This window comes from Lepidochelys olivacea (assembly GCF_965140295.1).
Source record: "Lepidochelys olivacea isolate rLepOli2 genome assembly, chromosome: 11".
NCBI classification, from domain to species: domain Eukaryota; kingdom Metazoa; phylum Chordata; order Testudines; family Cheloniidae; genus Lepidochelys; species Lepidochelys olivacea.
The window spans coordinates 12,642,639-12,668,589 of record NC_140421.1 but is presented as its reverse complement, the minus strand read 5'-3'; the positions used below and the strand labels follow the sequence as shown (position 1 = coordinate 12,668,589).

Here is a 25,951-nt window from a genome sequence, read left to right as displayed (position 1 = left end):
CTGTACTTACAGATTAGGACGTTATTGAACAGAATTATCAGGGTGGAAGCATCACTTAGCAACTACTTATGGCCAATAAACTGGATTTCTGTTGTGTTTCAATTCAGCTACATAAAGTAGTCATGCATCCATTGCCAAATGCTCCATAAACCAGTGGGCAGAGTAGAAACTGCAGTAGGATTCAGGTGGAACAGTAAACTATAAAATTTGATAGAAGGGCAGATTGCATTTCCTTATAACTAACTAAGCAGGCTCATATAAATAGCAAACAAAAGTGGCCCCAAGGGCCATAGTAAGCAAAGGAAGCACAATCTGACAAGCGTTTATTGGCTTGATGAGATGGTCAGCGAATGGCATGCTAATCACGGTTATATAAAAAAAAAATCAACCTTCCATAACACCTGACTGAAATGGATTCAGTGACTACCATGACCTAGCATGGAGAATGCTGCTGAGAGGTCGAACACTGAAGTGTGACAGAAGCTGAACCTGCTGCCATTAGTAAACTATTACATACCCTTACACTTGCTGTCTACACACTACACTCTGAGTCCTCACTGGACTTTTCCAAACCGAACAAAATGAATGAGATGAATATGCAATCAACTCTTCTCATTTTTCTCCAGTAGCTCTGATAATTAGCATAAAGGCCAAATAGGTCAGCGCTTATGCAAGCGAGCTTCTTCAGATAACGGGACTGACAAGGTTCACCCTCCATACCAAACAGGATCAAGCCCTTTGGGCACATAGTTAACTTTCCAGCAACTGTGTGTCTTTGTGTAACAAATGCTACAGCTGTAGAGAAATAGTAAGAATTTAGGGTTTAATATTAGTCTTTAGACAAGCATTGCAAAAGCCTATGACAGCACCTAATATTAAGATATTGGGCAACAGCTATTCATCTTTTTGGCCACTAAAATCAGGTTAAGGTACAGGTCTGCCTGCAGTATGAATACTTTGCACAGTAGCAGACATATTTGCAGCAATAAGGCAGTCAGTTCCCAGCAAAGTGCTTTGAACATCTTGAGATCCTAGCAAGTGCTTATATTTTTTTGTTTACACAAGCCCTGTACTCTTCTTTGTAGTTTGTTGGTGTGAGCACAAGTCAAAATGCCTCATTTCTATTCCGGAAAGCTCAACAGCTTTCAGGTGGCTTGTCCATTTATTAAAGGATTTGATTCCCCTCTTGACGAACACTTCATTATGGACTGCGAGCTGTACAGCTCTCTTAGGAGGATGGTTGTGGGATCTCATGCAGCAGTCACATAACTACTGATTGACCCTCTGCACAGAAGCTCAGATCCATACAACCCAACATTCCAGTACTACAGTAAAACTATAGTATAGTAATGAACTTTCCCAGTCATCGTTTTCAAACTGACTCCCACAAAGTCAGAATGTAAAAGCCTTCATAATAGGAAAAAGAAAAGAGTACTTGTGGCACCTTAGAGACTAACCAATTTATTTGAGCATAAGCTTTCGGGAGCTACAGCTCACTTCATCGGATGCAGCTCACGAAAGCTTATGCTCAGATAAATTGGTTAGTCTCTAAGGTGCCACAAGTACTCTTTTCTTTTCGTGAATACAGACTAACACGGCTGTTAATCTGAAACCTTTCATAATAGGAGTCATTCTTCATTTTAACAGTAGAGGGCAGGGTTTACTCTAGGACAGGCAGGTCAGTGTTTGCAAGCTATTCTCTGTTCTTTTCCTTGTCTAACAGATTAAAAAGAAAAACACACACTATCATTTGCAAATGAGGGTTGCAGAATCCAGTGTCAACATATTTCTTGTTCCTTTATTTTTAAGTTTAAGAAAAATTTAAGGATCACTGGAAAAGCAAAAGATTTAGTAGGATTCCTTCATAATCATTACTAGCTTTCAGGAGAAAGAAAAAGAAAAAAAAAACCCCAAAAACAAAAAACCTTAATCCACAGCAAAACCAGAACTCCACTGATCAAAGCAGAGCTAATGTTGCCTTCTGACACTTTCAGAAGCCTCCCATTATTCCAAAAAGGACAACGCTTGTTACGAAGGAAAGCGCCGCCAGAGCATTAAAAGATTGAAGACGCCGTCAGAGAAACTGGTACTGTCACAGCGAAGGTCTGATTTAAAAAGAAAATGCCGACCTGCAAAATGCTTGGGCAGTTGAGCAGAGTTCCCTAGAGAAGTGCCTGGAAGGGGCTGGACGTACGGGCTCTGTAACTACTCAAGGAGCCAGAGAAATCTGACTTTCTCCCTAGAGCATCCGTCACTGCATGCAGTATCTACCCACCTTCCCAACTTGGTGGTCTTATTGTCAGGACCCAACAAAACCTAGCTTTCGATCAGGCCTTCTGACTTGAGGGGGTACACTGGTTTGACAATGGAAGGAGCCTGACCAGGATTTGCTTTGTTAACTTAAATGACACTTTTCAAGGACTCTGTCCTCAAAAAATATAAAGACTATCAGTCGTGTTCTTTCCCGTAATTGTTCAAAGCACAAGTGTTGGGTGTGGAAAGCGTCCACATGATTCACAAAGGAAACCATCAGTCTCAAGGGGTGTGTCTGCCCATTGGAGTGCAATGAACTATAGGCATGCGGACAGACCCCTTTCCTAATGGTAGGTTACATTCTCCCATCACATTGCCAACAGGTGAACATGCAGAGCTCTTCTTTGATGAAACAATACCAAGTGTCTACAGTTTTTCCACAATGGGGAACTAGAGGGGGAAGAAGCCATCTCAGTTCACCCCAGGCTCATCATTCTTTGTCCATATACCTTGTGGATGTGGATAAGCAAAGAGTACAATATCACAGAATACACTGCCTATTCAAAGTATTATTAAATGAGCAATGTTAATATTCTGAGTAAGAAGTTCTACAGTATCAGGTACCATTGTTTAGACCAAAGGGAACATAATAATGAAGCTATAGATATTTAATCGCAAACTTTGTGCTCCCTACATTTGCTCTCATAATACATATATATTAGTTGCAAAGTCTATGCAAATTTCCCCACTAGCCCACACAAAAGCAAATGCTTCCAACACTCCAGGGTTTTTTGTGGTTTTGTTGTTTGTTTAAGTTAACAAAGGCAAAGTTAGACTTGAAAATTGAAAGCCACAAGATCTGGCTAGCACTGCTAAAGTGGCTGGACAGGTGTTGTGAATGACTCATCCTCCTCCTGTGCTGGGAGTTAAAGGCAACCATATTTCAAAATTGCTCATAAGGATTTTACACATTGCTTTCCATGTGCCAAGCATGACCCAGCAATTATACTAATTCACAATCCTCACAGAAAGCCTGAAAGGTAGACCACGATCAGCATTTGACAGATGGGAGCACAGGTGCACAGAGATGAAGTGACTCGCCCAAGGTTATAATAGCAGCCACTGACTCCTTTCCTGCAGAGATGTGGCATGATCATGTGTAACCCTAACCCTAATCAACTGACTGGAGCCACACTATAAACCAGGGGTGGATTTACCATGAAACAGTGAGGTGGTACAAGGCCCACAACAACAGGGGGCCCCCCAAAATGCAGGACACACCTCATCTGACAACCTGCCCCTGAGTCCCGGCCGGCAGCACAGCCGGGCTCAGGCAGGCAGCCTGCATTCCGTGGTCGGTGGCCCCATGCTGCTCCTGGAAGCGGCTGGCTGTTGGCATGTCTCTGCATGCCTCTAGCGGGAGGAGGCGGGTCCACATGCTGCCCCGCCCCAGGCAGCGCATGGAGACCCGCTCCCCCACCCCCCCAGTGGCGCGCAGAGACATGCCAGCAGCAGTGCAGCAGGGCTAAGGTGGCTCCCTGCCCGCACTGCCTCCCTCCCTCCGTGTCACACCACTCACAGAAGCAGCCGGCATGTCCATGCGGCCCCTGGGGGTGTCTCCGTGCATTGCTCCCACCCCGAGTGCCAACTCCGCAACTCCCATTGGTTGGGAACTGCGGCCAATGGAAGCTGTGGGGGTGGCGCCGGTGGGCAGTGGCGCAGAGAGACCACCTGGTTCCCTCCCCGCCTAGGAGGCGCTGCCAGAGGGGTGTGCTGGTTGCTTTGGGGGCCGCGCTGTTCAAGGTAAGTGCCGTCCCCCTAACCGCTCCCGCACCCCAACCCTCTGTGCCAGCCCAGAGCCTGCACCCAAACTCCCTCCCAGAGTCTGACCCCCTGCAACAATCAAGGTACCTCACTTTATTTTCATTTACTTCCTATTATTTATAATAGAGGAGGAGGAGGAGAAGGAAGAAAAAAAATGAAAAACTGAGGGGAGATGAGAAAACGTTCTGTTTCTTGGCTGGGTCCGGGGGGGGGGGGAGTGGGGAAGAAATGAACCTGCACACAGGCCCCCACTAACTCTAAATCTGCCACTGCCATAAAGATTGGCCTCTTACTAGCACTCCTACGTGTTAGACTTTTATTTGAAAGGCCACACACTAGCTGATCCAGGTTTAGAATTTGTGACTTCCTGATTCCTAACTCTGTGCTCATGCTTCCCGGCCACCTTGTCTCCAGAGAAACTATTTATTTTGCTAACAGTCAGTGAGGCATAGGATAAAAATCTGAACAAAAGCAGAGATGCTAAGGCAAGATATTAATCTTTTAGTTATGCAAATACTTTGAGGTGTCTAGATCACGTCTCTAATGAAGTCCTCCAGCTTCTAGAAATGGTAACAAAAGGAGAGGATATGACTATTTCTGCCAAATCTAAATGAGAACCAATTGGTGATCCTATTCCCCTCCTGCACCCAAGTAGTCTTGCATAGGTTTTGAGGCGAGTTATAGAAGGCTCTTGGGGTCCTGTTTACATACTTTTCTTAGCCTTGAGTGTAGCTCTTCTGAGCAGTACAAAATTATAGCTACCCTACATTTTTAGAACAATGACTGCAGTAGCATTGTCAGGGGAGTTTCCACAAAAGAAGAAGAAACGCAATCAGGTTGCAAGATGACTGCCTATTCATTTCCTAAACATCTCTCTTCACAAGGAGACTAGATAGGCTAGGGCATCCCTCCTGGACAGAGAGCTTTTCATCTCGATGGCACTGGGATGAGTCTGGCCCAAATGGGCAGTGGTTTGGAAAGCAGTTTAGAAGGATTTATTGGACTCTGTCCTCTCAGTGTCTCAGGTGTCCACTCCACCAAACAATTCTCCCACTTGGGAGCCTTGCTAACAGTTGAGACCCCAAGACATGAATGAGCATGGAGAAGGAGTCACTCATGCTGAGGCAGTCCCTCCATGTTAAGGTTTAGCAGCCAGAATGGTGGAGGAAGAAGATAGCTACACAAGAAGCAAGGCAATCCTGTGAACAAGAGACTTCCAGCACCAGCACTCTACTGAGAGCATAAATGCGCCCCCTCTTCCCTACACCCATGATCTAGAAACTCGTCTCAGGGGAAGAATAGTAGATTTAAGAAAACCTTTGTTGTATGGCAACTAAAACCAGACTATAATGTTTAATTTACTCACAGCTAGGATTGCCGATTTTGGTTGGACATATTCCTGGAGGTTTCAATCACATAATGATCTTTAATTAAAGATTAAATTCCTGGAGACTCCAGGACAATCCTGGAGGATTGGCAACATTACTGGCAGCTGAGAACAGGTTGTCCTTGCTCTGCTTCTCCTAGGTTTTTTTGTTTTTTTTTTCCACTGCAGTATGAGAAGGTATTTTTAAGGGCCCAGATCAGCACCAGTTTTGCTCTTGCATTGATTTGAATTTATTACAGGCTAATGAGACCTTTGTGAATTAGAGTGAGTAATGGTATTTTTAGCTACAGGAAATGAATGGCAACCTGACAGGTACAGGGGATTGGCCCTGAAGGACAAGACAAGACCTCAACTCGGGGGAGACCCTTACCTAACCCAGAGAGCTACCCCCTTGTTCAGCTACCCCTGAAAGGCATGACCTGGCTGGAGGATGGACTCTCAGAAAGGCCAGATCACTGTGGTATCAGAGCAGCTGTCCACAGGGGCACCAGAAGTGAAGAGGATCTGCTCCACCCCACCAGACCACTGGGGGGCATCTGTGGCAAGTGAGCCCCTTCACAGTTGGTGGAGAATGCAGGCAACTCATCCAAATCTGCTAAAAGCATTTGGGCAGACTATGCCAGGTGGGGCTACCGGACAGATGGATGTGGAGAAACTGTTCAAATGGCTGACATAACCAGCCGCAGCAGGCTATGCAACCACACAAATGACAATACCAGGTGTTGCAACAGATGGCTGCCTAACAGCAGCAACAAGCAGCCCTCCAGTTACAACAGCAGCAGCTTGTCAGAAAACTGGCTGCACAGCAACAAGAGCAACAGCCGTGCCTTGTCCAACGGACATCGGATGCTCACATTGTTGTGGCCCCTGATGACTAATTCCCTCACAGGAACACCGAGCTCATCTTCACTCCCCACGATCCCAGTGAAACTCAAAGATGAGACCAGAGGATGACTGAGGCTTTTCTAGCTACATTTGAACAAGTGGTGACAGCTGCACAGCAGCCTCCCACACACTGGGCCATTTCGCTGGCTCCATATTTTATGGGGCCACCTCAGGCTGCCTACAGGGGACTCAACCCTGTGGCCACACAGGACTATTTTGTATTAGGTTTTGTATGTAACATCCAAATATCAGCATTGCTTTTGCAAAGAAATGTATCCACAGGGGGCCCTGCCCCAGGTGGTAGCCCGGAAGCGAAGGGACCACTGTTGGCGCTGGCTACAGCCCAAGAAAGGTGGCAGAGCCAGTCTTAGTAGAACAATTCACCCAGATACTGACCTGTGACCTGCTAAAGGTCAAAACAAACTTAATCAGTTTGTTACCTCCAGACAGATGGCTTAGTGGAATGGTTTGCCAAAATGCTGAAAGATGGTAAAAAAATTTGGGATGTCAGATCCTCACCATTGACCAACTACTTCCCTCACTATTATGTGTCACAGGAGAAATCCCACAAGCTTTCACTTGATTCTCACAGTTTGAGCTACTATACGGGAGACAGCCTTATGGCATCCTAAGCTTCCCCTAGAAATTGGGGAGAAACAGAGGCCACAGGCCACAAACATGGTCCAGTATGTTCTTCAGATTGCATGAGAGGCTTAAGTCTTTAGGCAATCTCTCAAAAGAGAGCTTGATGAGGTCCATACAACCAAGGGACCCATCTGTGTGTCTTTAGGCATGGTGACCAAGTGATGTTATCCCTACCAACTCTGGAATCTAAGTTGCTGGCCAGATGCTAAGGACCATTTGTGGTAGTAAGACAAGTTGGACCAGTGGACTCTGAAATCTGACAGCCAGGAGAGGAGATATAGTCGGGTCTCTCTTTTGCATGTTAACCTTTTAAAGACTTGCAAAGTCAGAGCAGGACAACTACCACCACCGTATCCTCCTGACCCTGAACTAGATCCCCAGTCACCCAGAGTTCAGAGATCATACAGACTGAGAAGATCTCCAGACTGAGCAAAAAGCCCTGATATATTGTTTGGTTGAGTCTTTATCCTCTGTATTTTCAGCTCTACCTGGACAAATCTACTTGACGTACCATAAAGAACCACAGAATAAGAACAGATACAAGAGACCCCTCAGCCCTTTTCTCAGAAAATACGAGAAGCTGTCCTGGAGGAATAATAAGCAATACTAGACATGAGTGGAGGAGTGCCATTGTGCTGGTAACCAGATGGCATGACATGCTTATTAACTTTAGAAAGCTTAATGCAATATCAAAATTTGACGCATACCCAATCCCCAGGATGGACAAGCTACTAGAATGCCTAGGAACATTCAAATATATTATCACCCTGGATTTGTCAAAAGGGTATTGGCAGATCCCTTTGACACCTATATTCTGGGGGGGGGGGGGTAGAGGGGGTGGAGAAGAGGGAGAATGAAGACAGCCTTTACCACTCTGTTCAGCCTTTACCAGTTCCACACTACACCATTCAGCCCCCATGGGGTAGCAGTGACATTTGAGCAATTTATGGACCACGTACTTAGACCACATGGACAGTACACAGCAGCATCTCAATATCATCTATTGGCAGAACTGGGGCAACCCCATATGAAGGTCACAGCCATGCTGCAGGCCCTCAGATGTAGGGCTCATGGTGAGCCTGGCTAAATGCAAGATGAGGAACTAAGAGGTCATGTATCTGGGCTGTACAGTAGGGACAGCCCAATTCTAGCTGTTAGTCACATAGCTAACAAGCCTTCATGCCCTGCCCCATACAAACAACAATGAAGCAGGTGCAATGCTTCTTGGGATTGGCAGGGTATTATAAGCAATTTGTTCTAGAATTCACCATGATTGCAGCCCCTGCTCATGGACCTTATCAAGGACAGTTGTCCCCAAAAGATTATCTGGTCAGAAGTCTGTGATGCAACATTTAGAACCTTAAAATGGTCACCTCTGCTAAGAATGGTACTCCTTTACCTGGGTTTTTCAAAACCCTTTATCATGCTGGCAGACGCTTCAGAAGTGGGAATCCAAGCAGCCAGACAGAGAAGAATGCCTAGTCCTCTGCATAAAAGTCAAAAGAGATTCCCTTAGGAAGAAATTTATTCAGTCATTGGAAGGACGCTTGGCTGTGAAGTGGGATATGGATGCCTCCAAAAAAATAGTATCTAAGGGAACATTTCTCTAAGTGACTGATCAAGCTCCATGAAAGACACCAATCCTTCAAGAGTGCTACAACCATACAACTTTGAGGTACTCCACCAAAGGTGGAGCAGCTCAGCAAAATGCAGATTCCTCCCCCCCCCTCCCAAAGGGCAGAGAACCATTTGTTGAGGACAGTACCCTGGGCCCTGTTTTGATGGGGGAAAAGTATCCAGCCTCACCTCAGTCCCTGAAAAAATCATGGAGCAGGTCCTCAAGGAATCAATTTTGAAGCACTTTGAGGAGATGAAAGTAACCAGGAACAGTCAGCATGGATTCACCAAGGGAAGGTCATGCCTGACTAACCTAATTGCCTTCTATGATGAGATAACTGGCTCTGTGGATGAGGGGAAAGCAGTAGACGTGTTATTTCTCAACTTTAGCAAAGCTTTTGATACGGTCTCCCACAGTATTCTTACCAGCAAGTTAACATATGGGCTGGATGAATGGACTATAAGGTGGACAAAACACTGGCTAGATTGTCAGGCTCAATGGGTAGTGATCAATGGCTCCATGTCTAGTTGGCAGCTGGTATCAAGTGGAGTGCCCCATGGGTCGGTCTTGGGGCCAGTTTTGTTCAATATTTTTATTAAAGATCTGGAAGATGACGTGGATTGCACCCTCAGCAAGTTTGCAGATGACACTAAACTGGGAGGAGTGGTAGATATGCTGGAGGGTAGGGAGAGGATACGATACAGAGGGACCTAGACAAATTAGAGGATTGGGCCAAAAGAAATCTGATGAGGTTCAACAAGGACAAGTGCAGAGTCCTGCACTTAGGACGGAAGAATCCCATGCACTGCTACAGACTAGGGACCAAATGGCTGGCAGTAGTTCTGCAGAAAAGGACCTAGGGGTTACAGTGGACAAGAAGCTGTATATGAGTCAACAGTGTGCCCTTGTTGCCAAGAAGGCTAATGGCATTTTGGGCTGTATACGTAAGATCACTGCCAGCAGATCAAGGGACATGATCATTCCCCTCTATTCGGCATTGGTGAGGCCTCATCTGGAGTACTGTGTCCCGTTTTGGGTCCCACACTACAAGAAGGATGTGGAAAAATTAGAAAGAGTCCAGCAGAGGGCAACAAAAATGATTAGGGGGCTGGAGCACATGACTTATGAGGAGAGGCGGAGGGAACTGGGCTTATTTAGTCTGCAAAAGACAAGAATGAGGGGGGATTTGATAGCTGCTTTTAACTACCTGAAAGGGGGTTCCAAAGAGGATGGATCTAGACTGTTTTCAGTGGCAGCAGATGACAGAACAAGGAGTAATGGTCTCAAGTTGCAGTGGGGGAGGTTTAGGTTGGATATTAGGAAAAACTTTTTCACTAGGAGGGTGGTGAAGCACTGGAATGGGTTACCTAGGTAGGTGGTGGAATCTCCTTCCTTAAAGGTTTTTAAGGTCAGGCTTGACAAAGCCTTGGCTGGGATGATTTAGTTGGGGATTAGGTCCTGCTTTGATCAGGGGGTTGGACTAGATGACCTCCTGAGGTCCCTTCCAACCCTGATATTCTATGTGACAGGGCATACAAACCCTGCAACAGTAAGGAAGGGGTTAAGCAGCTACTTTGGGCCCAGGTAGTCCCACACTGCCACACCTGCAAAGTATGCCTGGTTTGGAGGAGGTCAGAAGGGGAGCAGGGCAGCAGGCCTACATTCTGAGCTCCTGAGGCCTGACTCCAGTGTGGCTAAACTCAAAGGAAAGAGGCATGGGAGTTGTAGAAGATTTGAGACTTTGAGTTCCCCTTATTTGAGGTCTTCACTTTACTTGTTGGAAGAGGGGTGGGTAGGAAGTGATCCAGGGAGGAGCAGTAGACATAGCTACCTACCCTGGTCCCTGGATTAGAACCTGGTGGAGAGGATGGGGCCAGGTTCCTCTAACTCCTCAGGGATCCACTTCTGCCTTTGGAACCCCTTATATGGGGAGTCTACGGGAGAGAAGACCCTGAAACCTCAACCCAGGGGTAGACCCAGAGGGCTATGCCCATTGGTTGACTTTACAAGTCCAAAAGGGGCGGACATAAAATGCGAGACCTAGCTGGAGGGCTGACACACAGAAAGGCCAGATCACCACAGGATCTGGGCAGCTGTAAACAGGGAAGCCCAGAAGAGAAGAGGACCTGTCATGCCCCACCTGGCCACTGAGTAGCACCTGGGCTGAGTGAGCCCTGTCACCATCCCCTGTCCTCTCTCTGGGTCCGTTGTTAAGAACTTCTCTTTCCCAGAGTATATTACTATAGCAGGTTGAACCATTTTATGGAAATTGTCCAATTTCACTGAAGTTCTGATGAAACACAGGCATGGTTACCCCTGAAGCCTACTTAGCTTCCTGCCAACCTGCTTGCCCACCCACCTCCTCAGCAGTTTGGCATGCAGCTGAAACCCATACTGGTCTTGCCAACAGTTATGGTGGTTTTGCTTTCTTGCCCCATAACTAACCCTCACAGCATCTGATAGGTAATGTTTGCACAGCTCTTAAAATGTAAAGCATATACTATTAAAGTGTAATTTAACCTGAATTATAACTACTGTAGAGCCTTAGGCTACTTTTGAAACTGTAGGAGTCAAGATTTCCTTTAGGCTACATTCCTCCAATAAGTATCTGTTTGATGAAGCTACTGTAATGAAAAAAGCGTTCCTGGTCAGGTAAGGTGACAGATTTGACCAGGTCCATCTCAATTTCCTCTCAGATTCTTACAGGAGATTCTTACCTTTTCCTTCATGCAAAAGTTACATAATGTCCGAATGAAAAAAAATACTTTATTGGAGGCCAGATACTGGTATTCTAATCCTAGCATGTCGCTGGGAAAGGCACCACACACTGGGCAATCACTTGTCTGTCTCCTTGTCTTGTCTATTTGGACTGTAAAATCTTTGGGGGCAGGGACGGTCTCTCAGAAGGTTTGTATAGTGCTTGATACATTGGGGCGGTTAGCTGTTACTATCATACAGATTATTTCCTTTTAAGGTCTAGAGTTCTTAAACTCTAATTTGATTTTCCTCTGACATGGGTGCACATCAGGGATATCTCCACTCAAGTTAACTGAGTTACACTGGAATAAAACTAGAGTAAAGACATCAAATGAGGTCTACTTATCAATCTCAGCCTTCCCTGAAATAAAGACCATCTAACCGCAGTGCACTATTTAGACTTCCATGCAACTGTAGCTTCCTGTTTAAAAAAAGCCTACTTGCTGTAAGACCGACCAAATTTAATCTGGACTTTTGATACCTAAGTGCTGGATCAACATTATTTTTTTTTTGGAAAGTATCAATCTAGTCTGTCAGTACAATAGCATTGGCCATACCAGATTTCAACACTAGCCTAGCTAGAGCAGTTCAACATAAAACCCACCATCTTAATAATATAAAATGGAAATAGAGCAGCACATATTGGCAATTATGTGACCCTTTCAGTCAGAGAAATCTCACCTGAGGAAATCTAAATCAGAGGTATCTTCAGGAAAAACCAAATTAGCTTCCTGGCCAGCAGTCTCACATGGCTTAACACCTCCCTTACCCCTCCACCCCCAACATTTGCCCAAACTCCAAGTAGGTTCTCAACAAAACAGAGCTGGCAGTCCGTGTATGTTATACTGAATTTAAGTGTATATCCATGTACTGTATGGACACAAGCATTTAAAAAAAAATTTAAAAGAATGGTACATATTCTCTGGAAAAGAATATCACAATGGTTGTCTGTACCTCCATGCTAGTATTGGGGTCAAGGTCATCACACTCTGATTCCTCGGAGCTGTTGGTCTCCTTGTTTGGCAGCATGAAGAGGAAGAAAGAAGTAAAAGGTTAGAACAGAGATTGGTTAGGCTGCGTGAGCAGCAGCAGCCGACTTGCGAGCAGCATGAAAATGTGTACTGGTAAAGGAAATGCTTTAAAAACAGAAAAAAGTCAGCAACATGCTTTTGCGAAAGGAGAGGTAACAATCTTGCGACAGTTGTTTAGGCAATAAAAAAAAATAGCAAAGAAAGCCATAGAATGAAGAATTTGTCTGCCAAGCTAGACCAGCTACTTCTTTGAGTCTGGATTCTTGGCTACCTTACATCTTCTGTAAAGATTTTATATCTGTGCAAACCTGGGTTTTGTTTGTTGCAGAAAATTTTACTATGAGAATTTGCTTGTCCTTGTTGGGAGAAACAAGCCCCATATAGGTGCTGAGGAGGCTCCTTTATCATCTTTTACAGGGATTTGTGCTCGGACTTAGAAAATATTAGTCATGCAACCATAGCAGAAGATGGATCTTAAACCATAGTTCATCTTTCCCATATTAAAATACATCCTCCTACCATTCCCCACCCCCATACACACCAAGATCCAGGCTGGTCCCCCACTCTTTTAATATGGGAAAAGGGAGTGGTTGAGGACACCTCCCCCAAACACTTGGCTGTGACCCCAAAGTTGAAAACCCTGTTAGTTTAAGACAGAAGGTAAAATCCTGGCCCTATTGAAGTGAGTGGCAAAACTCATATTGACTTCAATGGTGCCAGGATTTCACTCAGCTTTCACATAGGCTGTTGCCTCACTATCTGGTATGATGCAGCTCCAAGTTTAGCCAGGGTAAAAGGAGCAAAAACAAAAAAAACCCCACACTGCTGCCCACATTTTGCATTTCTTCCATTGGGCATATATATTTAATTTTATAAATATTTTATAAAAATGAGAAATACTTACTTGCAGTTTGGATGCCAGAAAAAAAAACCAAAAAAACAAAAACACCAAACCAAAAAAACCCCAACCAAACACAAAGGCTGCATTTTATTTTGCATGCAAAATCCTGTTAGCATAGGAACTACCAAAAATTATAGAATTATAAACAAAAATCAAAACGTCACCCCCCACCTCTCCTGAGAGAGGATGGCAGAGGGGGTGAGGAGGATGGGAAGCAGGAGAGCGGCCCACGGCTTTGGATGGCCTTACTCACTTTAACAGAGACTTTGTTGCCCAGAATATCCTTGGATTTACGTGGCCCATTGGATTCATTTTTGCCACTGCTCTCCTTTTCCGCCCGCTTTCTCATGCGCAGGGTATGCCATGAACATGACTTCCTGTTGTACCAAAAAATGCACCAATCAAAAGGCAGCTCATGGCAGGGAAGGAAGGATGTGGAAAAGGGGACCAGCAGCTACATTTGTGAGTACGGCAATTCCCTAGAAAGTGAAAGCCACCAGGAATGCATCTATTTCAGTTTCAGCAATAACATTTATTTGAAAAAATTTCAATAGTTCTACCAGCAGATGTTGTGCCACATTTGCTGTTTTAATACATTTAGCAGATAGCCAGTTCCCTAGATAAAACAGGGAACTGGGCTGCCTCAGCTTCAGATAATCTATCAGGCTTCAGGGACTTTAGTGCTTGCATTTGTCCCAAACGTTTCTTGCTAAAGTGTCCATTCAATTTAAATCTTGTCAATTCAAGCAGTGAAACTGATGCAAATGTGATGGGAATGGGTCTTAATGGACTGATTTGATACAGCAAGTACAAGAGTTCAGAAGTTCAAGGTGGATCCCTCAGTGTTGCTAAGAACATGAAAAGCTAAAAAACCACCAAGTAGTAACTAGGTCATTAGATTTCCAAGAGAAGTAGTTTCCCAGAACTACAAGCTTTGCTATACTTCTTGGGGCCAAGAATTTCTTGTTAGTTTAACATGGTTGCATTTTGTCAATCCAATTGTCTGACATTATCAAATCTTTATTTGTTGACTAAACAGAATACAGAATTAGTGATTTTCATGTCCAACCCCTATTTACTGTCCCCATGACCTTATCCTTGGAAAAAATGCCATGGCACCCTTTACAAGAAAAATGCTGTGGAGACAAGAGAAAAATCAGATCAGATCAGACCAGACCAGACATCAAATTAAGAAAAAAAAATCAGTTTAAAATATGGATTTAATTTACTATCACAGCAGAAAGTTTGCCATTTGCAGGGTGTGTGTTTATTTTTTAATATTCACCTAAAGCAGAAAGTTCAAGAATAGCAGTGGAATGAGCTGGGACCCAGGTCAGAAGCATTATGCTACATCTGCCCACCTTTAAAGCATGCAAATTTATTTGCATGTTTGAAGCCAATGTTTGGCTCATGTCGCATCTACAGTACCTTGACACATTTTATACAGAAAGTTGCATGTAATCCAATGATAACTTGTGATGCCAATAAAATATGACCTGTTAGGATCTGAAACTCCAGAAACAGTAGACATTCTGTATTCCAATTCTTAAGTGTTCGTGTGTTCATTATGCTTTGGCATCAGATTAGAATAGTACAGTAGGTCACGTCAAGATTAAAACTACAGACCTCTAACAGCGTCACCAGCACAAGACTAAACTGGTTTATGTTAACTGAAACTGTGTCCACAACCACTTTTAGAGAGTGTCCACACTACAGCAACACAAACAAGGTCACGTGCATGGTGTCTTTGAGAACTAGTTATGGGCATTCACATCCAGTGAAGATGAGCACCAGAAAGGAGCAGCATTCTATAAACTGCTCACATCTATAAAATTTGGCTAGAAATCTGATGACAATATTCTTGCTTGGGATATTTTGGCACCTCTAGGCGAGATCCAAATTGGATATGCAAAGCAGTGGGGAGTTATCCAAATACTGCAGAACTCTCACCAGAATTCAAGTTTAAGCTTTCTTTGAAGATCTGGATGGAGTCAGTGGTGGGTTGATGGGTTTCTCTCCCCTTACCTCCAACTGGCTGAACTATGACCAGCAAGATCAAACAGAGTAGGGTGTGAACACTGTACTGTAACTGCTTTAGTATGGGTTATGGATAGACTAGTCAGACAGACTAAGTCATTCACCCCACTTTTAAACCATATTACATCGCAACATAGATAGAGCAGTAGACCACACCCACAGCTGGCCATTGTTTTTGTTTTATAGGACACCCATTAGAGAGTTCAGTCAAGCAACTATTTATTCCCAGAGCATGAAGAGAATATTTGAGATCTAAATCTCAAAAAGGGAAAAGGAAAAAGTGCAACATGTGCGTCATTCACGACAACAATTTTTGTTTCGTTCTCTTTGCGGAAATCGTTGCAGAGTACGACCGCACAGGAAGTTTCAATTGGACATCACTTACTGGAAAAATCTAATGCTGTTGACAAAATATAACAGCACCCAATTCCACACCAGTGCTAGAGAAGAATGCAATCAAGTCTCTAGCCATCAGAAAGATGCTAAATAATTCCATAGGTTTAGTATACATTTCAGACATGTTTTGACCAGGAGCATTGATCTTTTAGAACAATACAGGTAAACCCAATACCACTGACACAACTAACTTCAGCAGAATATATATATATTTTTTTTAAAGGCTTCGTTCATCCCCACTTCAAATCTACACCTTGAGGCACTCATGTGAGATAAGATTTAGCATCCATCATGCTAATAAATTTTAGATATCAAAAGAAAACAGGTATTACTAAACAGGGTTGTACCTTCTGTATTTAATACCAAAAAACCACTTTCTTGCATTTAGTCATTTCAGATTGACAAATTTCTAAAAATCAGAAAAAAATATCCACACATTTGTTAAATAAGCAACAAAACATTATAACAAAAAGAAAACAAAAGGGTCAAGCTAGTCCTTTTAAACCTCATTAAAACATGCTCATGGTGAAAATTTATTTTACATATTTAAAATAGTACATTTAAAATTATTAGTTACATTACAGGTACAATGATGAACATTGCGACTATCCATTATATTGCACAACCTGACTTCATCAATATGGGTTTCTTTAAATAGTGCAAAATACTTTATACAGGAATGTACTTAGAAGGGGGTCTTGCCAACAAAAATTTTACAAAAGTTACCGTGAACAGAAAAATGTCAAAATAAAAGATACAAGCTGTACAAAGAAATTGCCATAGACAACAAAATCTCTCCTCCTTGAGAAGCAGGCCTCAGTCCAACACAAGGCCTGATTTTTTGCTAGAAGCTGTTATAACCAATATATATATATAATTAGTAACTTAATACAACATAAATATAAGTCCAGTCCAATCAGGTCCATGTCGGTGTAAAATGGATCAATGTAAAACATGCCTTTAAACTCTTTACAAAGTATAAACAAAAAAAATCAAACAAAAATAACCAAAACCCGAACTATCCAACATGGATGCCCCATGCTGTGGATTGAGCATTCAAAGTTTGTTCCAATGGCACTGTAGAAAAAAAAAAAAACCAGCAGGAATTCCCTACCATTTTTTTGTTTTTTCCTCAAAAATCCATACACTGCTCCCAGGGAAGCCAACATGGCACTTACTTGATGCTTCCGTCGCTATTATCTGTAGTGGATTTAGTGAGGGGAGCCAAGATATTGCCTGGAATCCATCCTTCAGCGGCCGGGGAGTGGTCGTTCGCAGGCTGGTACACCAGGAACATGTTTTGCTGGTTGATGGCAAGGATCTGAACCACCTCGCCCTGATTCACGCAGATCTCATTCTCCTTCAGTGCATAGTAATCTTTGATTACCACCATGGAAGAGGTCCCATTGCACCCTCCCAAGTCACTCTGTGAAGGGGACAATAGAAATTCTTAGAAAGTTGTGTTGCTGGGGAAGAAGTAAGAGTTACCTTTTTTAGGAGCAGCCAGGGCACAGTTTTCAGACTAGTGAAGAAAAGAGGGTGTTTTAAAATCCTTAAATAATTATAAATTTACACCAGAAGAAAAAAAAAATCTATAATTAAGAATTTGAAGTTATCTAGTAATCCAAATACCCTCAGAATTAAAGACAGAGTCCCGTTTCCTATCATAATTCGCATTTGGTTCAATGGTAATTTTGTTCTAGGAGTGCTAAGAAAAAACTTATTTGCATTTTATTGTAGCAAAACCATTCTATACCAGGATGTGGGGAAAAGAGCAGTGAAAGCCGATATCTGAATGTGAAATTAACACTCAAGAGCCATTTCGCAATGGCAGGTAAACATCACACAGTAATTTGACTTGCAACAACAGCTTTTAGTCCCTGTCAAGGCTGCATTTGAACCAGTGCTGATTTGGTGGCCTATGGGAACTGGAGTTCATGAACTCAGCTCTGTTTGCAATAGTATACATCACAGAGGAAACCCTATCTCCACAACTGGCACTCGTTAGCAGCCTCACAGAGGACAAGCACAGAGCTGATCTTCAAGTCAGGGTGCTAGGCATATTGTTCCAAGATTGAGGTGGAAGGTTTTATGGCAGCTGCCTGTGCTGTAAATGAAAATTCAGTCATCAGGGTTGTGAACACCACACTTTTCATGAGCCTTAAGTTTTCTTACAGTTGTTTGTAAGTGTTTAAGTTCTGCACATCTTTGATCTTTAACCACCTATTCTGCTGTACCACAAGTTTGGCAAGCTGGTTTCTACTGACCTGATTAGCTCATAATCTCATGGATATTCCATGATACAAAGAAAGGTATGCTTGAGTATAAACGGTGAACAGAGAAAGTACCTTGTTTTGTTCGTATTTGTCCCCAGGCTGGTGGTGTTCATACCCTGCACTGCCATTAGAGGTAGATATCTTCAGGGGTGGCATGGATGGGTTACGGCTTGTAGCCTTTGAAGGCTTCTCAGACCCTACTGGAACAGAAGAATAGGGTCTGCTGTTGGGCTGAGACACCCTACTAGCTTGTGGTCTCATTACTGCCGAGGTACTTTCTTTGCGTTGATACTCTATGGGCGACTGTAGTGCTGCAGGAGAGGAAGAGAATTAGATGTACTGCTGCTTGTGACACAGCGTAGCCGGATGTGCAGTACATGACTTGCATGTCATTTCAATTAAACCGATATTGCTTTCAAAGTAAACCCAAGGGATACTCAACTGCATCACACTTGGAAGAGCATTTACATTTAGACATCTTGAGACCACCTCGCAGTACAGGATATAATGATTCAACACAAGAGACTCCTTTTACTGCTATGATGGAGTTGCTTGTCTAATGCTACATCATGCTGAAAACTTAGCCCTTCAACGGAAACAAATAAGTTCACATTTTAATTTCAAACAGCACATCTATCAGAATGATTCAGAGTTCCCTTATAGGTACAAATGACAAAACTTAAGTATGTAGTGTGTATTTATTGAAGTACTTGACACCCAGGCCACTAAGTTACTGGCTCCTGTTACACTCCGAAAACCTCCTACTCACAGAACCCACCTATATAGACAAGAAGCCATGGCTACGAAATTATCACCAAATGTAGTTTACTCTGGACCTGGTTACATCTTTGTGTAGAACCACAGAGTTAGAAGGGACTGGAAGGGTCATCTAGTCTCACCCCCCTGCCAAGGTGTAGGATTTGTACATGATCTGTAACTACCTTGATGCAGGGCAGTTCCTGGAAACTACCAACTAGGCAATTGCTGTTGATGGCATCAGAATGTTAACCTTAGTAAGGGCATCTTCTGGAGATGAATGACCAGCTGAGGTTAAGAAAGTTTGTGGGCATGCCCACAAGCTAAGTCAGATTTTGCAAACCCAAAATAGTAAGTCTGGGAGCAGGAGAAGGTGCTTAGCTGTGGAGAGATTGGAAAGGAAATAGGTGTGTATATTTGAGCTGGCGGGAGCAGAAAAGATTGTGTTTTCTGAGGCAGTAGGGGAGAAAGGTTGGGTTGGCAGATTTGAGAATAGGAGTCAATGATAAATGAAGGTGTAGGTGGGGAACTGGCAGGTTAGAGGTAGTTTGGAGGGGGAGAAGTGTGGAACTGGAGAGAAAGGTAAAGAGGCTGCAGTTTTCTCAGCCTCTCTTTTACTGAGAAATATCCTAGTTGATCATTCTGAAGGGCTAAGGGGAAGGAAAGAGGGGACCCTTTTTCTCCTGACTTCATCTCCCCCCTCCCCAACACACACACACACACACACGTCCTCTTTTCCACTTGAAGAGTTGATCAACCTACAGGAGATGGTAAGAGGCCCTGTGACACAGCTTGTATCTAGAGCCCCACCTGGTATTATTATGCACCAGCTATCACTGTGAACTGGCCTCAGACAAAAGTTTTAGGGGCAGACTGAGCTCATAAATCTTTCTACACTTATTGCCATTATTCAGAAGAGGGAAGAGAGGAAGAGTCAACAGGATCGAAGACTAGAAATTCCTAAGTGTATGCAGCTTCAATGGCTCTGGACAGATCATTCCTAGAGAATCAGTACTCTGTACATTGGTCATTCAGACTGTAAACTAAATGGAATGCGGAGAAACTAATTCAGCAATGGGAAAATGCAGGATAAAGTGTCACAGATCAAATTAATCCAATCAAGAAAACACAACAGAAGCATCCCTCCTAACACTGAGATGAAGAAAAACCTCACAAGGGATAGACACCGACTCCAGCATTTTTACTAAAAACGGGTTTGGGGGGGGAGGAGGGGAGAAAGGAAAGGAATAATTTAATTAAAAAAATAAGTCTCAGATATCTTCCTTTCCTCTGCACACTTTACATTTGAGAGAGAGCCCACTTCTGCAGCTGCTCTCTGCGTTAGTTTGACTGAACTGATGGTGAGATGACAACCTTTGGAGCTGCTGCAGTGCAAAAGGGCAATCAGACCCATATAAAAGTCAATTCAGCTAACCAAACCCTTCAGGCGCCCCAAATGTCACACATGCAATGCTCTGCACTCTCCCAGAAGCACAGCATCAAATGTTTAAGACATTCAGATTTCTGGGGCAAATTTTTGTTTTTACAAACACCTCTGAGTTGAGACTATTCTAGCCTGACAGTCTCTCCATATCAGGGGTGCAAGCTGAAGGCCAGGCTACCATTCTGGAGTGAGTGGATTCTGATTATGGCCTCTGAGTGCTACTATATTTACAACGTTGAGTGCAGTTAACAGGCACCAGGAGACATGACCTTGAAAAAGCAAGGAAGTTTTGTGAGGCTTTCACCACAGATATGTCCCAGCAGCATGCTACTGGGGAGAGGGATTTGGCTCTCTGGGATAAAACCTGCCTCTGAACCTGGCTAACACACTACCAACCATACACTTTAGCAGGAAATCACAAGCGCTGCCAGAGTCAGACCCCACTGGCCACAGTTGTTCCTGGGCCAGCCAAGAATTCCATGGAACAGTTAACACAGCATGGAGCTGTACAAACTTTTCTAGACAACTTAAAAGGTCTGAGGATTATGGTGGCATTATATGCCTTTCCCCCACCCGTCCCCCTCACCGGCCATCTAGATTCTCCCCATCACAATGCAGTCCCTGAATTAGGTAGACAGATCATTGCTTGGGGTGGGACTGTACAAGCACATGAGCCTTTCCTCTGCAAGAAAAAGGGAAGGTCAATATATCAAGGATTCCTCTACATGAACTCTCAAAAGGGACATGGCCTGGCCTTGTGCCAACAACTACTTAAAGATGGGAAGTTTGGATTCAGCTTTCTGCTTGAGATATTTCCTTATGAACCTGAAGGTGATGAGTGTTTTTCAGCAAAGACAACATTTGAAGATCATAGATTCGGATTAATGCAGAAGACACTGTCCAGAGATAGACTACGTACCATTTAGGAAGTCTCTTTGTGTGTCCAGAACCTGATTGATGTCCTGTATCCAAGCTTGTTGAATTTCAGGATTGGCAGCCTGTAAAATGACTCGTTCTGAAGTTTCCCGGCTCATAAGAGCAAATTTACAGGGATCATCCTCCACTATTTCTTCAATGATTAGATAGTTCATCTGCAATAAGCCCAATGAAGCATGGGTTACATTGGAGAAGGCTCAAGAGCATTCAAAGATAAAGGGTTTCACTAATTTCCTGAACATAAATTAGCTTAAACTATCATTTGATTACTATAAGGAGAACAAAATGCCAATGTGCTTGAAGTTCCAGACAATGTCTAATGAAGGTCTAGCATCCTACAGGCAGATTTTTCAGGTTTAAGTATCATGCCTCAATAGCTCTCCCAGATCTCTCAACATCCATCTGCATGGTCTTGAGTTACAACTTCCTTTGAAAAGGTAACGTGACCGTGGTTGATGCGTCAAAAATAAGCATAACCTGAAAGTGACATTAAAAAAAATTCCTCCTAAGAACTAAAACACTCCTGCCCCACAAAAACCCTACCATCCCTCTAATACAAGAGTTGACAGCAATGTTTACATCACTGTTTCTCCTAAGGGGAGTAATGGGAACTCCATCATTAGACACTTAAAATTGGACTGTGTACAAAGACATACTAAAAGGAATAATTCTCCACTGACGATCCAGTGGTATTTCCCCTCTGATTATTCTACCACTTAAGTCACTTGCTGTGCAAAGATTCCATTAGGCTATGATCCTGCAAACACTTTATGTGCCTATCTTTGACTTTATTATGACTACTCATGTGTCTAAAGATAAGCATGCAAGTAAGTGTTTGCAGGATTGTGTCCTTCATCCAGGATGCCGCTAGTCCTGTTAAACATTTCAGGTGTCTGTGAAACATGATGTGAACATGCATGAATGATCAGAAAAACACACTTCTGATCTGTCAGCTTTAGCCATTCTTGCAAGCAGGTACACTGCTGTTTTACTCTACAGCCCACAAAATTAAGTAGAGAGGGGATGGATGGTGCACCATCCAGCTAATGTATTTCCAATATGCATATCAGTGAGGTGTTGAGCATCCACCAACAACATGCATGAACCAGCTCAAAGTGAAGTCATCTCATTTTCAGTTCCCCAAATACATAAAAACTGCCTATCAAGTGAATGGGGAAGAAATTCTGCAAATTAACTTAGGTTTAAAAGAAAACCACCACAGCAAGCAGAAAAACATCACGCTCCACATCATTCTAAGGGCAGGTCTTCACTGTAACAGTTAGCCTAGATCGAGCAGAGTAAACTCAAGCTAGCTCAAGTGAGGACTGTTCCATACTGGGAACTTACATCGAATAGTTACATGTCAGGGGTCTGAAAAATCCACACCCCTGAGAAATGGAGCTATGCCCACTTATATTCCTAGTGCAGACAGCATTTGGTCGATGGAAGACTTTCTGTTGACCCAGCTACTGCTTCTTGGGGAGGTGGATTACCTATGTGGACAGGAGAAGCCTATGCAGTGTTGCCAGCTGCCAGCCAATCCACAAGAGTGGTGATCAGACCACAAAATCATTGCTGTCAACTCAAGCTATAGAGTGATTGTATTAGCAGAGTGTTAGAACACACCAGCATCTAATCAAAACCAAACAGCTACGTCCTCACTTGAGCATGAGTAGAGCACTCAAGCTTCAATTTACTCCCCGATGGGTTGCTAGTTGACGCTTAAAGCGCCACTTAACTCAAATTAGAGACCTGTGCGTGAACAGGAGTTGGGTTGGGGCAAAACTGGAGTTATAGCTCAAGCTAACAATGTACCAAAGACATGCCCTGAAGTGCAGTTTAACTGGAAGCTACCAGATAGCCCTAGGCCAAATTTGCTTCTTTTGGCATTGGTAGATATATAGAAAAAAATATCTAACATACAACGCAAGAATTGCTTTTTGCAGAGAACCTATATTTTCACGCTTTCTAGAATCACCACCTATGGAGAAGTCAACTTTCCCGCCCAGAGTAAAAATTAGGGCTCATTCTTGTCACTTGATGTTTTTCTCCTCCCCTCACCCTGCCCGCAACCAATGGAAGGGGGAAGGTAGGAAGTGATTTTAAAATTAAATGGATTTAAAGACATCAGGATTTACAACAACTTTACTTGAGATTTATAGTTTAATGTTTTTGGGTTTTGTGTTCTTACGAATATTTCCACCTGGAATAGTCTCTCTTGCAACACTAAGTAGGCCAATAAAGTAATAGCAAAGATTGATGATTAAGGCCTCCCGATTCAGGAAAGCATCCCTATTAGGGTTAGGCATGTGCTTAAGTTCTGAGTTGGGGTCCAAAATCATTTTGGTTCAGTTTCCCCTCCTCCACTCCTAGCTAAGATAAAATTAGCAAGCCCATTCTCCTGCTACCATTAGTTCTTCAGTCGACCCAACTCTTATTCATGCGGAGCTCCAGGCAACAGATGTTAACTGTTCAGTAGCTGACTTTACAAGATATGCAGCAAAGGGCAGTTCTGATCTGTGCAGGGGCAGATTTACAATTGTTGTCCCTATACTCTCCTTGGTCCATATTACTGAAAATTAATGGGAACGCTCTGCAGACCAAGGTCTACATCTGGCACTTGAAGACTGGTATGCCTAAAAGTCAGTCCAGAGCAAAGAAAAGTCATAGTTAAGTAGCAAACTCTCATCAAATAGGACTCTCATTTCTTACCTTTATGCTTCTCTTAAACATATAGCCTGGTGTTAAAGAACCTTTCCTAAGAAGTTCACTAAAGATGACTATTTGCTCAAATAGGAAGACCCTGCGCTCCTTTGGCCGAGACAGCCCTCCAGAATCCTGCTCAGTTACATAGAATGTATCCTGCTGCAGCAGCTTTCCTTGAGCAGTCAGTTTGCCCTGAGAAATAGAGAAGTTGCCAACATAAACACACACATGGGTAAGAACAAAATCACAGAGCCCAAGGGCTGATCTGCTAATGTTCACATATTCTGGGGTTTCCAAGGAGCACTGAATTTTCAGAAAGGCAGAATTCCTCTGGACCTGACACCAAAGAAGTCTTTGCCTTCCTTGACAGGAGTTCACTCAGACTTCTAACACAGCTGTTCTTGATTCTCATGGCCACCAACTGCGTTTCCAAGACAGAAAATGCCATGTCTCCAATGGAATGTTTTTATACCTGTTTCCAACTATATTCCCATTATAAATTTGAGCTACTATTTAAGACTATTTACTATTTAAGACACGCTAAACCTAATTTTTGAGATTAGGCATTTTACCAGGATTAGCCAATTCCTGCGTTGAATCGGTCAACGTGGTACATCATTCAAGAGCCCCCTCTGAAGCTGTACTGGTGCTCATACCCTCATGTTGAGCTACCTCACTCAAGGATTTGGGTTATCATGCTAAGCAGCAGAGGAGTCTGGATGGGAGACCACTTGTTCTGGCAGAGAAAATAAGTCTGCAATTCAAGCTTTGAGAAGCAGTAACAGGCCTCAGATTTTGATGCCTGTATAGGATTGTTCCATTTTTAGAACTACAGGTATACATTCATCCCACCCCTCCCCCTGAAGCTCAGGAATGTAGCTCACAGTTAAGAGAGCAGAGCAGAATACTGGCTAAAGAGGCTGAAGGACAATCTTTGGAGATAATTACTGAAAAAGACAATAGCCCCTCATAGTCCCTTGAGCACTGCTCTTTAAGCAAGCACAAGAGATGCATACCTCAAAGCCCTGAAGACGGCCCAGGTTCATCATGTCATTGCAACGTTTTGGTACAAGGCACATTAATTCAACTGCTTTCTGTTAAATAAAAATGATATATTAATTAATTATGAGACAGTCAGAGCAGAGCGCTCTTTAAGGAATGATTAAAAACACAGGCGCCAGCAATCAAATGATAAATGAATGAGGCACGCTCATTTTTAGAAGTTATAAAGGCATGATTCTGGTGGACCTAAGTGTTTCACTAATGTCAATGGGAGGTCTGGCATGCAGGCATGGGCCCCAACTACATGTAGCTTAATTTATTTTCCTTTTCTAGTTTAACTTAAATGAAACATGAAACATAAGTAATCGTTCCTTTGCTCATCTCCAATATTCTATTGGCAATTGGCTTTCGCTCTACCAAATTCCACTGAATTATTTGGCAATATCCAGATAAAGCAAGAGAGTCTAGGATATGAAAGGATACCTCTATATCCGAACATTCCAGCCCAGCTTTTTCACTGTATCGCAGGAAGTCCTAAAGAAAACAAGACCGTTCTCATAAGATGTTTTAGGAAAGATATCCATTATCCAGTTTAAAAAGAAATCCACCAGCAAGCAGCAGGATGCAACTCCACAGAAAATGAAAGATGTAATTAGACAACACTTTGCGACTCTGAGAAACTTAATATACATGAATTAGTTTTCAAAACATGCTTGTGAGGTAGGGAAAATATGCTACCCATTTTATTAAAAAGCACAAAAGGTTGAATGACTTGCTGAAATTCACAAAGCAGGACAGGACAGAACAGAACTAAAATTAGAGTTTGGGAATGCTGACTCAGTCCCCTCTTTTAAGCCACAAGACCACACATTTGAAGATACCCTTTTTTCCCTTTTGAAATCTTAGCCCTGGTCTACACTAGGACTTTAGGTCGAATTTAGCAACGTTAAATCGATTTAAACCTGCACCCGTCCACACAGTGAAGCCCTTTATTTCGACTTAAAGGGCTCTTAAAATCGATTTCCTTACTCCACCCCTGACAAGTGGATTAGCGCTTAAATCGACGTTCCCGGCTCGAATTTGGGGTACTGTGGACA

At 43.2% G+C, this 25,951-nt stretch overlaps 1 protein-coding gene across 6 annotated transcripts in view; it reads right to left on the bottom strand.

The window, feature by feature from the left end:
• Positions 1-25,951, bottom strand: part of KALRN (kalirin RhoGEF kinase) — a 765,876-nt gene that overhangs the window by 30,673 nt on the left and 709,252 nt on the right. For 4 of the 6 annotated variants that reach the window (XM_084643219.1, XM_084643220.1, XM_084643221.1 and 1 more), the window contains 8 exons: positions 25,338-25,388; positions 24,869-24,946; positions 23,859-24,044; positions 21,130-21,301; positions 18,083-18,321; positions 16,913-17,160; positions 13,555-13,678; positions 12,324-12,383 (listed from right to left, as the gene is read on the bottom strand). In XM_084643219.1, coding sequence (XP_084499345.1) covers positions 12,324-12,383; positions 13,555-13,678; positions 16,913-17,160; positions 18,083-18,321; positions 21,130-21,301; positions 23,859-24,044; positions 24,869-24,946; positions 25,338-25,388 — 1,158 coding nt within the window. Of the gene's footprint in view, positions 1-12,323; positions 12,384-13,554; positions 13,679-16,193; positions 17,161-18,082; positions 18,322-21,129; positions 21,302-23,858; positions 24,045-24,868; positions 24,947-25,337; positions 25,389-25,951 lie in introns of those variants that run through there. The other 2 variants (XM_084643223.1, XM_084643224.1) reach the window with 2 other exon arrangements.